The 17,692-nt window shown below is 41.3% G+C and overlaps 1 protein-coding gene across 1 annotated transcript in view; it reads right to left on the bottom strand.

Moving 5' to 3' along the window:
- The window catches only part of TBX15 (T-box transcription factor 15), an 88,786-nt gene that overhangs the window by 6,813 nt on the left and 64,281 nt on the right, over positions 1 to 17,692 (bottom strand). The window contains exons 5-6 of the mRNA XM_072336625.1: positions 14,284 to 14,348; positions 8,899 to 8,996 (exon numbers count right to left, since the gene is read on the bottom strand). Coding sequence (XP_072192726.1) covers positions 8,899 to 8,996; positions 14,284 to 14,348 — 163 coding nt within the window. The remainder of the gene's footprint in view (positions 1 to 8,898; positions 8,997 to 14,283; positions 14,349 to 17,692) is intronic.

Here is a 17,692-nt window from a genome sequence, read left to right as displayed (position 1 = left end):
TCATCAGACAACCACACAAAAGAGCATTGCTGATTATTCTCCTGGAGGAACCTCAGCTCCTTCTCTAATATGTTGACATATTAGGGGGGTTGGAACTACATGATCCTTGAGGTCCCTTCCAACCCGGGTCATTCTGTGATTCTGTGATTCTGTGACATCTCCACCAGGCAATGGGCACGAGTATGAGCTCCTGATGGTGCAAGAAAGGAGATGTAACCACTAGTCTTTGTCTCATGGTTCTCCTCATGGTGCTTTGATTGAGTTAATAAGCCCTCTTGAAAGGCAGTTTATATTCACTCTGGCACAGAGTCATGCTAATGCAGTTCTCCAGCTTTCCAAATGGAGCTGGCCGGGAGCTGGCATGTGTCTGGCCAGCAAAGAACACAGACTTAGGCACCTGTCCATGCAGATGTGCTCTTAGTTATTTCTGAATGGTCTGGACATGTATGCACACATAAAGGGATTTTCTAAAGCATGGAAGAATGCAACCTTTCTCAGGTTTTCACAATATTCTGCTCTTGGACACAATAGTAAATAAATGTGATGGTATGCATGCAGGAAAATGTATTTTTAAAAAAAGAAATAAAAATTATTTCCCATTGTGTATTCACATGTGAATATTCCGTAAGTGTAGCTTAAGAAACTTACACTTCATCTTCCAAGTTACTGTACCTTTGGTGGCTGAACAAAAATTGAGTACTCATCCAAAGGTAGAAAACAAAGATGGCTGTGAGGAAGGAATTGTACAGATTACTAGGAGATCTGATTGATTATGAGGCCAGATTCTCATTCTCATTCATTATTCTCATAACCTGTTCTCATGTCCTTGAAGACTCAGGCCTAGCACAAGCCTGGATCTATTCCTGCTTCAAGTAGCACGTCTCAGTTCTGCTTGATGCCTACTTGCACCTCTACGTTTTTAAATACCATAATATGAAGTGTCACTCCTGCTCCCTCTTCTCATGACAACTTTTGGCTTGTAAGCACAACCAAAATCCTGAGGTCTTTCCTCCTGTTCCCATCTTTCCTGTACCCAAACCTAAAACCCTCAGAAGAGCTGAAAGTTCTTTCTTACGGTACTACTAACCCTTCTGAGTTCCACATTTACCACCACGGGAAACTAAACAGCTTTGATGTCTTCTCCTTGGTTTCATACTGAGCCAGGGCAGGGCCACCAAGTCTGTGACATGCCTACCTTCATTCTCTCTCAGTTTCAAGGAATTAAAAATTTCATCTTCCAGGGGAATGAGAGCCATTTCTGCCTTCACAGAGTAGCTGTTTGTTTTTTTTCTCTAGAGTCCTTGGCCAATTATCAAATTATGCAACTGCTGGTAAAATGTTTTAAAGGCCCAAATGGGCCCCTGAAGTAATTTCATGCTGAATTGCTGTATTGGTAGGGGAAACATTAAGAGTATTTTCTAGTTCTTAGAGATATGACTTAACACAAAAAGGAGGGCTACTGCGATATGTTAAAGTTTGAGCAGTTGGGAATGAAACTATCCTGAAGGTTAGTAAATCACAGAGAAAGATATTTTATAAATTTGGCTCAAATTACAGGAATCTATGGACCTAATGGTTAAATCTGCAACCCTGAATAATACTTCTCTTTAGTACTTCTGAGCCCTGTAATTCAAATTTGCCAGTCAGCAAGTTAGAGATAAAACTTGCCTCAGTTATCCTCCAAGATAAAATACTTCCAAAATCTTATGTTGAAAATCATAATTATTTTTTTCTTTAATGTGAACAAGCACTCCAAAAAACTGTAGTCTGGGACTTCTGATTTTCATTCCCTCCTAAATCCAGAGCACCAAGAGATTTTTCCCTAAAGAGACAACTTCCCCTTTCTGTTCCCTGTAGACTTTAGTACAGTGGGTTTTATTCCTCACAAAAGTACAGTTTTCTAGGGCCAGTTTCACACAGTCTCAGGATCAGACTTACAGGATGTGGCTTTGTTTTGTGTGTAGGCTGCTGAAGAGCAGATTTTATACCACATTTGTAACATATACATCAGCTACTACAGAAATATTTTCTTTTTCTCTTCTTCAGTTGTGGGCATCAAATGAACTGGTTCTGAAGACTGATAACGCCCCCAATTTAGTGGAGAAAATTACTTAACAGTGACAATTATGTACAGTTTCACACCTTTACAGCTATAACCTTTGATAGCTGATGTCTGTGTCATGGAATGGAAGCTACACCAGGAGATGAAAAAGTATGCAGAAAAAGACTCTGTGACACAAACCTCTATGAAAGTCATCACAGTGGCAAATAATTTCAATAAAAAGATGATGCAGATTTGCTAACCTAACTGAGGTTAACTGACATCACGGTGACTTCTTTGAGGTGACAAATGTAAACTGAATTGCGAACCTCTTTTTCCACTCTTAATGGAGTGAGCTTTGGTCCAACACAGGCCTTGGAAGCTCCACCACTTTCAACATTAATAAATAAAGTAAAAACCTATGAAACTCCATAAACACACCGTGGTTCAAAATTTCTGAATCGAAGAAAAAATGTCAGCATTGTGTCAAGCTCAAAGAGCACACCATATTATACTTGTAAGAAAACATGACACTGAGGAAATTGTGCAGACTTTTGAAGTATCACTGCTCCTTTTCATTCACGTGAAATCTGATCAAGATTAATGGAACAATAGAAATTTAGGCACCAGGAATAAGGCTTCAAACCTAAAAACCTATCTGAAATAATAAATTGTTCAACATTCCTTTCAGGTCATCAAGAAGTGGCAAAAACTTTGACTCACAGACCCTCATGTCACATCTGGGAACATATTTTAATTTCTATATATGGAAGATGAGATCTTGGAGCACCAGCAACACCCCTTCCCTGAAGAAAAACTGGCTGCTGTTCCACAAGAATGGAGCTGGAACCGTTTGTTCTCTGTTGCTTCATTCAGATGAGGCAATCTACTGGCCATTTGAAGTATGGAGCTGAAACCAGAACTTGATCCCAGTAACTCTGGCAACAACTATTCTGTTTCCAATCTCCTTTCAAAAGATTCAGAAGGATAATTGGGACCAAACCCATATGTCTGACCTCTGCCCATAGCCTAGACCATTCACAGTTTCGTTCCAAAGGGAAGCAGCATCCAGATTATCTTGGTGGCACTGCTATAACCAATAACCAATGGCTGCAGTCAAGAGGCAAGTGGCCAAGCAGATGCATTCATGTGTTGTTCAGATTCCTTTGACTTCAGTAGCTCCGCTCTCTTAGGAGACACTATTTGGGGCATCTGGGATCTCGGACAAAGCCACAAGGATCTTTCTGCCTCAAAATGCCTCTGAAGTCAAGTTCTGGAGGGCTCTGCTTGACACCAATATATATATGTGCATTCATGATTTTGTTTGCAGATGGGTGCAATCAGGTTGGCTCTCTGAACATGATGCCCAGCAAGAACAGTATACCGAAGGAGAAATAAGTGACAAGCAGTACAGACAAACCTTGACACTGCCTGCAGAATCAGGGCAATGTTTACAGACAGAGAAGCTGGAAAATCAACAACACTTCTGTTCAGACTGTCTCCCATCTGCTAATGTATCATACAGGGAGTCCGTTTGGACTCACTGCTAATACAGGAAAATTTTGCTCTTATCTAGCAGTAAATGAGTGGTTTGAATCTATTCCATGCAGAGGACAGGGATCCATTTGTGCATATCCTTGTCAGCACAAGACTGCAGTGTTATGATAATCTTTCTCAGAGGGAAATGATAGAGCTGTATTCAAATGCCACTTTGCATACGCATGCTGCTCTATCCTATCAGTGACAGCAACAGCTCTCTAGCCAGAGAGGAGCTCACTTTTTTTGCTTCTGCTCTTTCCGTTTAGACCACTTTTAAGCTTATGATGCTGAGATCAACAGCCATTAAGAATGATTTCATGGGCTGCCTAATGGGTGCCAGCATACATAACTGATGTAAGAGTCATCCATTTCTGCTGCGCAAGCTCTGCATTTTTCTGTCAGACTTTGCTGTAGCATGGTGTCTCCTGCCTCAAAGCCTCAACAAAATGGCTTGACATAGTGACATGTTTTAATGGGTACGGTGGTGATGGGTTGATTGTTAGAACTAGATGATCATAGTGGTCTTTCCATCCTTAATGATTTTATGATTCCATACTTGAGATTCACCTGGCAAGATCAAGAGGAATATTCAATCTGATAAAGAACAGGTTGAATTTACTGAAAGTAAGTGGTAGAGGGGCCTCAGTAAAGGTACCTAGTCAACTGAGGAGACACAGTTTGAAAAGAAAGCCTTTAGACTTCATCACTTGGAGCTTGGCACTTGTAGGTTTGGTGTACATGTATCAAAACAATGATTTAATGGAGAAATTACATTTTATGTGCTGTAAACTTGCTGATATATCACATCATGTGACTCTCATACTTGACCTGAACTCTTGCTTGGGAGGTGATTCTTTTTACCAGTTGCCAACATATATTTGATCTAAATTTTTGCCTAAGTTATCAGCTTTTATAGGAAGGTTCCAATGCTGATCACTATTCAGGTATTGACGCAGTGTCCTGTGTCCTGGCAAAACTTACAGTCACTGATAGCGATCTGCTCATCTCAGCATCCTGTGGAAAACTGAATATCATATGGGAGCCAGCACTGGCTCTTTTTACACTTGGAAAGTGACACAATCCAGAGTTACTGGAACTCCTATTTTCTTATCCCCCTTCTCTTCTTTTTTCTTAATGTACCCTGTTAAAATCGAGAAACTAAGCCACATACTTTTAATAATGAGAATCTGGATAAAGTTCAATCTAAATTTTGAAAATAGATTCCAATTAAAGTCTTTAATAGATTCTTGGCTTTCCCCACATCTCATTGCCATGTGCATTCAATAATCCCAAGCCCCCTTTTTCCCTACTAATAAGTAGTCTGCAGAGTGGCTGACATCATTCTCCAGAAGGTCAGTCTTTCCTGAAATGCTGCTTTCTGAGCATCTGTAAGGTTCTGTTTTGAGGGTAACTTTTAAACTACTATCTTGAGTTCTGCTGTAATACTGGCAAAAGTGGTACTTGCCCGAGTAAAGCTTAGATGACTTTTGCATTATGTGGTCCAAAAGAGACTTTGTGCTCAGGCCAGGAAGGTCCACTAGCAGAAATGGCATTTTCTTCTCTTTGATACTACGACACAGTTATAACAGAGCTATGGAGACTTACTGCTGTGTTTTACTACACTGGAAAGACATGAAAATAATGTTTGTGCGCTGCTAGTACAAGTCACAAGACATCTGTGTGTGTGGTTGTGCTATCAGACTCCCCAGCTTGTGTGGCAGCTGAAACCTATCATTGTGTAAATCAGAAAGTTATTTAATCCCTGTATGAAACAGCTGCATCCAATGCTCTGAGTATTGATTCTCTGTGTCATCGTGGCCCTTACTCAACATATAGCTTGGGCCAAATGAATGAGCAAAACTCTCAGATGCATGTTAAACAAGAGAAAAGCTAATGTGGAAAAAATTATAATACCTTGAGATAATTGTATCGTGTAGCCGTATCTGGAATACTCTGTGCAAACATGTTTTTAAAGAAATGATTAAGGACACAGAAAACCTCCCAATACAAGAGAAATAAAATGACTGTCTCTATTCATGGTGAGAAGTGCAGATAAGGGAAATAAAAATCTGTAAAACAATTAATTGTATGAAGAAGATAGATGGGAGGGAACTTGTGTCCTGCTTATCTCATTACCTCTCCCCAAAAGGGATGAAATATTCAGCTAGAGTTGAAAAGGCAGAGCCACCTGAGTGTTTCACAGTTACAAGATTCTAGCGAGTGATGGGATGTTACTACATATTCTTTTCTCTGCAAGATAGCATTGGCCATAAGCATTTCAGTTCTCTATGTTCTTTTTGATTAACTATGCAAACTGAGCTTCCATTCTCAGGGATCTGCTCCAGCAAACAAATCATTATATATATTTTTTCCCCTTAATTAATTTCTTTCCACCCTCAAAAATATGTACAGTAGAAGATAATATTATAGTGTTTGCAGCCAGGAAATTTTCACCCAACTGCTTTCCACTATTTTCATTTTTTCTACAACAAAAATTGTATGTCCCTGTTTATCACTGCTCATCCACCATGATTTCCAAACCTTTGTCAGTGCCAGTGCTTTCCAGAACACTCAGTAGGTATGCACCCTACATTTTGTTCCTAGGCACTTGATATTGTATCTGGTTGAATTTAAACCCACACTTTGTTTGAATGCATGCAGGTTACCAAGCAATCCCTGACCTTTCGTACCTTAATCCCCATCATCACTTTTAGCATTGCAGTCATTATGAGATTTTTATCTTTTAGCAAATGTGTGGTTTTATTGATTCCAGACCGGTTAGTCCATGAGACAGTCTCCACAGAGAAACACTGAGGCTGTCCTCATAGGGTGGTGTTTTCACATTTATAGTCAGGTTTTCTATTTACCCATTGGCTTTGAGATTGACCTGCTACTCATTCCTTCAAATATGCAAACTTTTTCAAGCTGGTACACATGGCATTAAGTTAAATGCTCTAAAAATCTTTCACAGCTATCCAGTTTTTTCTATCAGTCAAAGTTCCACCCGAGAAAATTTGGTTAGATCTGACAAATTTGTTTTGGAAAAGGCAGATAAAACATTTTTTTCATTAAAAAAAAAAAAGCATACCAAAGGGCAAAAGAAAAGGTAAGAATCCATAATGATCCTCAACATGTAGAAATCCGGACTTATAAAAAAAATAAAACAGAAAACGCACTGTATTTACACTGCTAAAGTCCCAAGCTTCTGTCTTGGAAAGCATCATTTTTCCTACCACAGTAAGGGGTACTCATCCGTAGAAAATCAGGGCTGAATTCCACAGTCTCTACAGGGAATCTATTCCAGCACTCTGCTAGACTTCATGCAACTGGAGCCTGTTACTTCTTCTCCTATCCAGCACAGACAGCATTTTATTTCAGTGCCATTATGTCCTCCCTCTCTCCCTTCCAGCCTGAACAACCACGGCTTGCTCCTCATTTATGGTATCTCTTCCTAGGCACAAGGCCATTTTTACTGCCTCCTTTTCAACTCAGTGCAGTAGATGTGCACTTCTCAAGATGCAACGGACACATCTAGGCATCATGGAAAGCCATAGCAGAGAGGAGAAGCAAGAAAGGACAATACACACATCCCCAAAGTCTCCTGTAACCCCAAGGCAGTTTCCTACAGCCAGCCCTGGAGCACTCCTTGCTGGTGCCGGGTGTCAGCAGCTGATTTGCTTCTCATAGCCAGGAATTAAAATAGAATGTATTTGTACCTTGGCTTTGCACCCACAGCTGAGACCAGAGTTCAGCGTGTCAAAGGAATCACTGGAAAGAGGAGCACTTCAGAGTAGGGAGTATTTGTGATGCACTAACTTGGGGCTGTTTCATTTGGAAAAATGAAGAGCTTAAGAGCACTCACCGTTTTCTAGTGAATCGTGAAGTTTTGAGACCAACCTGTGGACACAGCTTTATTTAGGGCTGCCCTGCTCTCACTGAACCGTAGTGCAGTGGTGGTGGTCTGAACAGAGCTGGCTGGTCACAGGGTACTGGCTTGCTTCCTGGCTTTTCAGCTGCCAAACTATATTAAAACAAGCTAAAAATACATTAAATATTTTCCTTTCCTAATATTACCTTACCACGTAAGCGAGAGCTGGACTTGCCACTAGGATGTTATCTGATAACCACTGGGAGGGGAGGGAGCCATGTGAGCCCGGACAGGAGGTGAGCTGGGCCAGTCGACTGCCAGAGGAGAGAGGCCACTCCAGCAAGGATGACCATGAGGAGAGGTTGTTATGTTTCTATTTAGGTGGGTGATGAAAACCATTCTGAATCCCTGCTTTAACCCATCTCTGACCGCGCACCCCACCACAAGTTGCTGCTTAATGCATATCTCTGAGCTGCTGCAAAACATCTCCTGCCCCCCACACTGTGTTGGATCCCCAGTGGGCAGCCCTCAGACTCCCTCTGGAGCAGAACACATCATCTCCAGGTGGGTCCAAGGTCTGGAGGGAAGATTTGGTTTGATGTCCAGCACAAAGTAGAGAGGCCAGAGAATGTGCTCTGCTACACCTGGCACCCATTTAATTCTGACTGTTTGACCTCGCAGGTGTCACATCTAAAGATACTTTTGCTTTGTTTCTTTTGTTGTGTTTATACTGGGGGGGGAAATAATAGGTTGCAGTGATGACTGTGTTTTTAACTAGAAAGAACTACAACAAAGTCAATGAGTGAATCCTATAAGCACAAAATAAAAACGATGCCACAGCCTGAAACTGGAGATGAAAGCTCTGTTTAACAAATGAGGTATATAATGGTCAGAAGCTATGAAAAGATACAGCATGAACAACTGGGAAACACTTGGGCTACCCGATAATTCTTCCTAGCCTCATACTAACAGTAAGTCTCTCCAGCAAGGCTACTGGGTTTTGCAAGTGAGGCAGTGTGATCCTGGGGGAGGTGTGCATATTTCTTGCCTCCTGAAGCTCCCAAAGGACACAGAATCCTTCCCCTTGTGTTTCCGTGCAAATGGCAAACTGTAACTATAAATGATGATCAATGCATTTGACATGCTGGAACGTTGCCTCTGCCTGTCTTTGAGTTTAACTCAACCCACACCATGAGTGTGGACTGGTTTATCCAATGCTGCACTTCTTCCTACTCCATGTCTGAGCTCCGAGGACACCAAGGAAGTGAGACAGCTGCACTGCACCTCATAATGTATAGCCTGTCCAATGTCTCCTAGCTGCCATTCACCCTCCATGTATCCTTTCACAGTCATCAAGAGTTCAGCAAGGTGAGTGACCTCCTGGCAAAACAGAGCATGTCACTGTTCCTGTACTCTCTTCTCTTGCTTTGCATATCCTTTGTACACTCACCTTGCTGCTTCTGCATGGTGGTGAAATCCTCAAAGGTGAGGGTGCGCACTGGGGGCCTCCAGAAGGCGTAGGTCTCCATGATGGCCTCCAGCCCTGTCCTGCAGGATAGAATAAAGCAAGAACATCAATCAGCCAGGAAGGGTACTGGCACAGGGAAAAGGGGCTCTGACCTCACTAGACAGCCTGGCAGCAGCCACTAAAATGCCACCAAAATGTCACCTTGGCAACTGTGAATTCCTCCAGCAAGCCCTCCTGGTTGCTGCAGTAAAACAGAATTTCCCCAGTCAAGACTTCCATAGATCCTAATGGTCTTCCAGTACCTTTTCTTTTTCAACAAGGATCCTAAACTTCCATTTTGCTTCACAGGGGACAGATGACAGGCCCTCAAAGCACACTTAAACAAGCAAGCTGTCATACATACAAACATGGGAGATCAGAGATTAGGCCTACAGAATCTGAGAGGGTTTTTATGAATGAACCTTCCTTGTCACTTCCCACTTCTGGACACTGTTCTGAAGGGCTTTTGGAAGTCATCCAAAGGAGAATCTTGTTGGCTTTGTATTTTGACCAGAAATGCAGTAAAAAAAAATAAAAAATAAAAAAGGTCAGTAACTTCTCTGCTTTGGGTCCATAATTCACTACAGTGACAGTACCAAAGAGAAAAAAAAGCCAAAAATCAAGTGAGAACAGCTTTTCCTCTTAAAGGGCTGGGGTCTCAGGTTTGTGGGGTTTATTTCTACTGCAGAATGTTAGCTATGCTAGAAGTCTCTGACTCCACGAGCTCACTGAGAACAGATGCATTACCAAGCAACCCTCTCTGCCCAGACAGCCTCCTGAGGTTTCTTCCTAAGAAAAATTCCCCTCTGTGGACACTGAACCTTGTGCTGCTCCCAAGGCCTCTCCTTGCCTCCTTTTCAGCAGGAGGCTGTAGCCCATGCACTGACTTAACACAACTAAAGATGCTTTGTCAAATGTGAGACCATATCCCCTTTCAATGCAAAAGGCTCTAACATCCCCAGAGCCTCTCATCAGATGTTGAGCTGATACTGGAGCTGCCTTTTGCTTCTGAAAATGTCTTTCTGCACGTGCCTCCTCCTGCTCAGTTAACTTTCCAAAGTCTCCCCGGAAGCTCAGATGCTTTAAATACATTGGAGTTGGCAAACCAAAGTCTGTATTTTAAGAGGAGGTTTAGAAGAGAGGTTGTTGCATGGTGTTTATTAGCTGCTAAGCTGTTAGAAGTAGAAACAGAAGACATCTCTGCATAGCAATCTCACACTAGCACTGAGCATATTACAACAAAACTATCTGGTTAATACAGTGGCCTCTGCCAGCTCATGGAGCTTGGAGACAACGAGGAAGTGCTGAGTGTGAGCCCATCTGCTAAGCCAGGCTCTGTGTGCAAAAAGCAACTCTCAGGCTGCAGGACCACTCCCAGGATTTCCTCTGCCACACACGTGCAGACTCCAGCTGCTTCTCAACACAGCCAGGAGACCGATGCCTTTCTGCAGCCTCCTGAAACGATCCCCAGCCTAAATGCTGAGGGAGGACTTTCTGGGTCCGTTTATCCTGGAAGCATAAAATGCCCTGCTGATTGTGGAGGTCTTTTCCAGCCTAAATAATTCTGCTCCATTCCAGTTAAATCCAGCCCCTAATGGGCTTTGGTCAAAGGAAGCATTAAGCTATTGCTCCTGCCTCATTTACAGCTCAGATTGACTCAAAGTTTAAGCTTCCTAGCAATTAGAGCTCTCAGTCTACAGCTTTCCTTTGCATCAATACAGATCTGTTGTGTACTGTGTTGTTTGTATTTCTAAAGAAAAAAAAAAAAGAAAGAAAGAAAGAGAGAGAATAGTCAGGATGTAATAAAAGAAGAAATAAAAGTAGAAATCAGAAGTAATGTACTTCTTTTGGGGACTGGACTCTAAGTCTTTCTGTTACTGAGGATGCCAGGGAATGAGGGATGCTATTGGGAACCCCTCTCCTCACAGACCTCCACCACAGGACAGAAAGAGAGCGCTCTCCTAGGCAAAAGTGGAGTGCTATTCTGTGTGTGTATCATTCTCTACAGGGAAAAACAACCCTCAGTTTGCCAATGGAGAGACTTTTTGTAACAGCAGTGAATGTTGATTTAAAAAACCCTCTTTTCTGAATTTCTGAAATACTCAGAGGTTTCTTTTGGTCTTCAGTGAGTGTTGCTGGTACCAGTGTGCTGAAATTACCCATGTGGCATCCACTTTCTCTTCCAAAAAGAAAAAAATAAGCACTGAAAAACTGACTTCAAACTGCCTATCAGGCCGTAAACGCCCCCCTCTCACAACAACTTTATGAAGGAAGTAAGAAAGTATAAGAAGAGGACTTGCTGCCAGCTTTACTTTAATAAGGTCAGTCCTTTAAAAGATATCCAAAATTCGCTCTCTCTTTTTCATTCATTATTTTTTTTTAAATTATTTTGAGTGCTATAAAGTTTTAATAATAGGCAATAAATGAAACAGTTCCATTGTCTGAAAAATGAAAAAAGATGTACGAGCTATCTGTGCATGTCCATAATCCATCCCATATGGCTGACCCTGCCATTCCCGCTGCATGCGGGATGCAGGTCATCATTTCATTGTTCACAAGGGAGGCCAAACCACTGGCTCCAAGCATCCTCCTGACTCTCTTACTCTAGACAAAAGCTCTAAGACCACTTCCAACACAAAAGACTTTTATTCACCTCAGCTGCCCATATCTGAAAAGAAAGTGTTGTTGCTTGCCTTCAGCTTTGTTTTTTTTCTGTCCACCACCCCACTGGGTTTCCAGTCTGTCTCTCCTTCCGGCTTTCTCCTACATATGGAGGAGCATCCCACCATCAAGTGAACTCTACCCAGTCTCCAAAAATAGGTTCTGTGGTATTAAACCTGCACCACTAAACATTTGGCTAGCTGATCTCTGTATGTCAAAAATGCTATTTATCAATCTCTTAAAGTTCAGGAAAACAAACAAGTAATACCTGACTTGTAAGTACACTGCCCTCTTAGAGAAGAAACTCTTCTATGTCAGTGTCCTTTCGCCACTGAGCCCAGTTTTTTGTTTCACCTTTACATATGTTTCGTCTATTAAGAGGTAACTAAGCCTGGGCTTCCTGACTCAAGCTACCTCTCTAACCCATTAAGACTGATGGCTAGATTGCTGAAAAGCATTGATTAATATTGTTTGAGTGTTCAAAGACTTCAGAATAGTTCAGCTGCTGAGATATTTGTATCCTTCCCTCCGAAAGACTTCACTGCTGCCTCTCCCAGCACAAGCACTGCAAAAGAAGGCAACCATGCAAACAACTGAGAGATATCCAAGAGGGGATGCACAACAAGATCACTCCCTCACATGAATAAAGGTAGTTATACTGTGATGGGAGTTCCCCGGAGCAAAAGGTTTTTAACACACTCTTGTGCCAATGAAGAGAGACCTCACTCGTAAGGAAAGACACAGGAAAGCTGCAAGCTGATGCAAAGGAAAGATTTAAAATGGAATTTAATTTGAAAAAAAAAAAAAAATAGCCCCATAATTTATGCAGCAGGCAACAACAGTAAGCAATAAGATAGATATGAGTGGATAAGATCTTTGTTGTTTGTTATCTTTGTTTTGTGGAAAAGCCTCAACACAAAGAAGAAAGGCAGTGTGTTAGAGAAGTGACAAGATTTCAGTTTGCCCTGTTTTTCCCAGTGTTTGTATTTTCTTTATCATTTGCTGGCAAACTACCTATGGCTGTGGTTCAGCATCCCGATGTGGCTGGTTACCCTGGAGCAGTCCCAGATGTTCTGTGGCCTCTGCTGCTACCAGATTGTTGGGATCTTCTTAAGATCTCGTTCAGAAAACCCTTTGGACAGATACACTCCTACTTCACAAATTGTGCCTTTCTCCAATTACCCCACATTTTTAGGGGTCATTCTCCAGCTACAGCCTGGTGCAATGTAGATGACCAAAGGTGTGAGGATGCAGGAAGCTGCAGAGTATCATGATTGTCCAACCAGTTGGCCAGTGACGGGATTTAAATTCATTAGGGGAAGCATTGAGCACATTTAAGAAAAGCCCCAGTTCTTCAATCCTTTCCACATGCACCTTGAATCTTACTGATTTTCTCCCTCCTATAGGTACACCTATGCACATGTCCCCCTGAAAGATAGCAGTTGAGCATCCCAATGTCCTCCGCTAGCTGACAGCAGCAGTACAGCTTTCGCCAGACTGCTGCATGTGAGGCAGGCGCCTGGCTGCTTATATATGCTTGCAAATACCTTTGCCTGTTTTTTCTTCCTAAAGCCTCAGGCTCCTCTCTTTGATGTGTAATACCTTAAAGATTTTAATTCCTCTTTACATCAGCAGAGAGCCTTACTGAGCCTTCCCCACAGCTGCAGCCATGTAGCAATTTCCTGCCCTTTCTTAAATCAATGAGCTACAAAGATCAGTAATTCCCAACCTTTTCAGGAAACTGTCCAAATTCACTGGGCTTGGACCTTATTAATGCCTTCCATGTTCATCTAGCCCACCATGGACCTGGAACTGCATCAATCCCTCTTCTGAGCCCAGCCTCCAGTGCAGCTGCAGCTGCACACAGGGAAGACCTTGTACAGGGGCATATGCTATTTCCCCCAAGCAGGGATGGAGAGAAGAGTACATGTACCCTAAATATCAGAACTAATACTATTGATGGGGATTAAATAAGGTTTGGAATGTCTTTTCACAAAGCAGCTTTGCAATGCAACCTAGAATGTTTTTTGAGTGAGTAGGATATATTCTCTGTGAAGATGTATTTAAATGGGTGATTAAAAACACAGGGGAAGCTTCCCACTCATTGAAGGCCTCCAAGGCAAACCATGAATGAAGTAGCAGTCCTGGTGAAAGCACTCAAGAGGAGCATGCAAGTAAAGACTAAATCACGATACCCATGACGGTGAGCACAACTTGTGCTCTGGCCTGCACATTCCTAGGCTTGCTTTACAACCCTAGTGCTTTTGTAATATAGTCATATATGTTCAATTTCATCATTAATTTAATGTTAAAAGCCTTTGTCATGCTGATTCAAAGGATACCCACATCATTGGTAAAACTGAAATATATAAGTTTATTACACACTTTCAGGCAGAAAGGAGAGCAGCACTGGTGGAAGCTTCTGAAAAGAAACAAGTCAGTCCAGCTGGCTGGCCTGGAAAGTATTTTCTAAGGAAACCACCATTACCATGTCTGCTTAAGCAAAGTAAAATAGTCTTCTGGATCCTCTAAGAACCAGTCTAAGGCATACTGCTCTTGTAAAACTGGACTAGAGTTAGAAAATGCCGCTCTTGGTTCTTAGGTAAATGCCCCGTGCACTCATCAAGGAGAGAGATCAGTTTGGATGCACAAAAAATCTCTCCTTACCTGTTTCTCCCAGAATCTCTGAAGCCTTTAGCGAAAGGGTTTCTGTCAATTTTTAGTCTGGTGATCTACAAAAGAAGGATAAGAAAATTAGTGCATCTCCTCAAAACTATTTTTCTTTCAACAAATTAAAATTAGGGATGATTACCACTCTTTCCCAAGACACCTCTATGATTAACTTTTGTATGTTTTGACACAGATTTATGTTAAAGTCACCCTTCATTGCCTATAAGTAGACCATTAGTTTAGCAAAAAAGTAGTGCAGCACCAGGAAACCTGCCTTTGCTGTTTGCCTCTGAACATTTGCTGAGCACAGCACTGGAGATAAGAAGCTATTCCAAAGAAGAAACCCTAGGCCCATCAATGGCTCTGCGTTTACAGTCACACCATAATGGTTGGCAATAGGGGTATCCCCACCCCAGCATTCCCAGTTCCCAACAGCTGGATGCACTCATGGGCCTTAAAGCAATGCTGAGGGGAAAAGGCCAGGCAAAGTGCAGCCTACAGTCTTCCAAAGAGAGCAGCTGGCCACCTGATCACATGCACAGCTGCCGTGATGCTCAGCATCTGGGTGGCCTTCAAGGAACTGCTGTTGTGGAAATCATTTTTTTTCCCCTTTTCTTAACAAAGAAGATAGCTGGACAGTGCTTTTTGAGGGATGTTCCCTCCAAGTTTCTCTCTTTCTTTCTTTCTTTCTTTCTTTCTTTCTTTCTTTCTTTCTTTCTTTCTTTCTTTCTTTCTTTCTTTCTTTCTTTCTTTCTTTCTTTCTTTCTTTCTTTCTTTCTTTCTTTCTTTCTTTCTTCTTTCTTTCTTTCTTTCTTTCTCTTTCTTTCTCTCTTTCTTTCTCTCTTTCTCTCTTTCTTTCTCTCTTTCTTTCTCTCTTTCTTTCTCTCTTTCTCTCTTTCTTTCTTTCTTTCTTTCTTTCTTTCTCTCTTTCTCTCTTTCTTTCTCTCTTTCTTTCTCTCTTTCTTTCTCTCTTTCTTTCTCTCTTTCTTTCTTTCTTTCTTTCTTTCTTCTTTCTTTCTTTCTTTCTTTCTTTCTTTCTTTCTTTCTCTCTTCCTTTCTCTCTTCCTTTCTCTCTTTCTTTCTCTCTTTCTTTCTCTCTTCTTTCTTTCTTTCTCTCTTTCTTTCTTTCTTTCTTTCTTTCTTTCTTTCTTTCTTTCTTTCTTTCTTTCTTTCTTTCTTTCTTTCTTTCTTTCTTTCTTTCTTTCTTTCTTTCTTCTTCTTCCTTCCTTCCTTCCTTCCTTCCTTCCTTCCTTCCTTCCTTCCTTCCTTCCTTCCTTCCTTCCTTCCTTCCTTCCTTCCTTCCTTCCTTCCTTCCTTCCTTCCTTCCTTCCTTCCTTCCTTCCTTCCTTCCTTCCTTCCTTCCTTCCTTCCTTCCTTCCTTCCTTCCTTCCTTCCTTCCTTCCTTCCTTCCTTCCTTCCTTCCTTCCTCCTTTCCTTCCTTCTTTCCTTCTCTCTTTCCTTCTTTCCTTCTCTCTTTCTCTCTTTCTCTTTTTTTCTCTCTTTCTCTCTTTCTTTCGTTCTTCCCTTCTTTCTTTCACAGAAATTCCATGTTTTTAAGAATGGAAAATAATATTGAGATACTGACATGCTGACTTTGCATTCTGTTATATCCCTAATCTGATACCCTCTCTGGGTCAACCTCCCCTTGTCCCATACACACCGGCTCTGAAAAGGAACCAAGACCTCCAGATCCAGCTGAATTTGAGGTGTTTTTTGCTGAAACTGTTCAAAAGGGACTAGTTCAATATCGACTGATCTAAAGTGGACTTGCAGGTGTCTTTCTTCTGTCAGAATCAAGCCCTTACTTCTGGATATTAGCTTCAGATATGGAATGCAGTTCCTATTTTTGCAGAAGCTTAATTTGTGAACTTAATTTCCGCTAGGCTGACTTTGCAGCTGTCCTGGGACTTGTGTGTACAGAGACAGAAATGTTCTGTGGAGTATGGAGTTACAGTAGAGGGAATCCCTGTGGTGGCTTTGCTAACATTTTACAACTCTTTCCAGAGACGCTTCTCCCAGTAAGGCAAAGTTTTACAGCCACTGGAGGGCAAGTGTGTGGATTCAGCAGATTTATATTTATTTTTAATAAAAAAGCTTTTTCATCCCACCAGAATCTCCTTCATTGCTGCTACAAAAATACCCCCAAAAATGTTTTGGAAAAAAGAAAACACAAATGTTTGGAATTCAGAGATGATAGGAAGAAATGTCAGTGCTTTTTTTACAGTAAGGTGGTGTACAGACTTCCTTGCTTTCCCTCCTGCAAATTGTGTCTTATACAACTGATCATCAGAAAAAAAAAAAAAAAAAAAAATGACAACCTTTGAAAACCTGTCATTTCTTCTCCTTTCTCTATATTCTTTCTGTGTTTGGTCTACAATTAAAAGTTTATTGAGTACAAGAATAGTGGTAGGAGAGCAAGAGTAGAAAACTGCACGTGCTACAGTGGTAGTAAATCCACCATGGCGGTGTAATGTTTATTAATTAATGCTCTGCTGGAATAGCTTATTCCATTTTGGATTCTGGCTGAAGCCAATTTGAGGGATTGGAGTGAGAAAAAATTAGGAATAGGTAAAAGCAGTCACAGGAATGCTGCTTTTATATGTTACAAAACAAAAAGTGTATAAAAATTCACTGGCTAGTTATGACAGTCTTCCCTGAGCTGATTTAAATGGCTCTTGTACTTAGTACACTGTTGTCCAATGTGTTCATGAGGTCACTTTCCAGAAGCTCAGATATCAGCACAGAGATGTTTGCCCTACCATTTCTGATTCAAGCCTCCAGTAGAATTTATGGAAGAAAATTGTGTAAATTGTTCTCCAACAGGCTTTATAACAGATTATTTATCTTCTAATGTGGCTTGTGTCATCATTCCATCCTGTGACTGTTCTTTTTCCTCTCAAACTCAAATCTCAAATCTCATTATTTGTCCTTTCAAACTCACTCTCAAATCTCATCACACACAGCAAAAAGCCTCATCAGCTGAAATTTTCTTTGACATGGCAAAATGAAGGAGAAAAGACAGCAAACTTGTGGAATCCAGAGGCCAGCTCTTCCCAAAACTTCATTATTTGCTATAGCCTCAAATACATGTTTTTCTTTAAATGCTCATGTTTTTCTAATAATTGTTTTCCTCTTGAAGATATCTTATATTTTGAGAAGGAATTCTGCGATCAAATGCTAGTGTGGACTGAATTTACAGTTTTGGGTGCCAAGAAGACTAATTCAAGAAAAAGGGCAGATCTGTCACAAAGCTCCTTAGTCAACACTTCTGCAGAAAGAATCCCACTGCAACAATACATTTTCCTTATATCTGGATTCACTAGTAATTCTTTACTGTGGAAATTACAGGATCAGGATCAAATATGAATTGTGCATAAGAATCTTATTTAGTGTGCAACAAATAGAC

Source organism: Excalfactoria chinensis, chromosome 1 (genome assembly GCF_039878825.1).
Source record: "Excalfactoria chinensis isolate bCotChi1 chromosome 1, bCotChi1.hap2, whole genome shotgun sequence".
Taxonomy (NCBI): Eukaryota; Metazoa; Chordata; class Aves; order Galliformes; family Phasianidae; genus Excalfactoria; species Excalfactoria chinensis.
The sequence above is the reverse complement of the archived record's forward strand: the minus strand, read 5'-3'. Positions and strand labels throughout refer to the sequence as shown.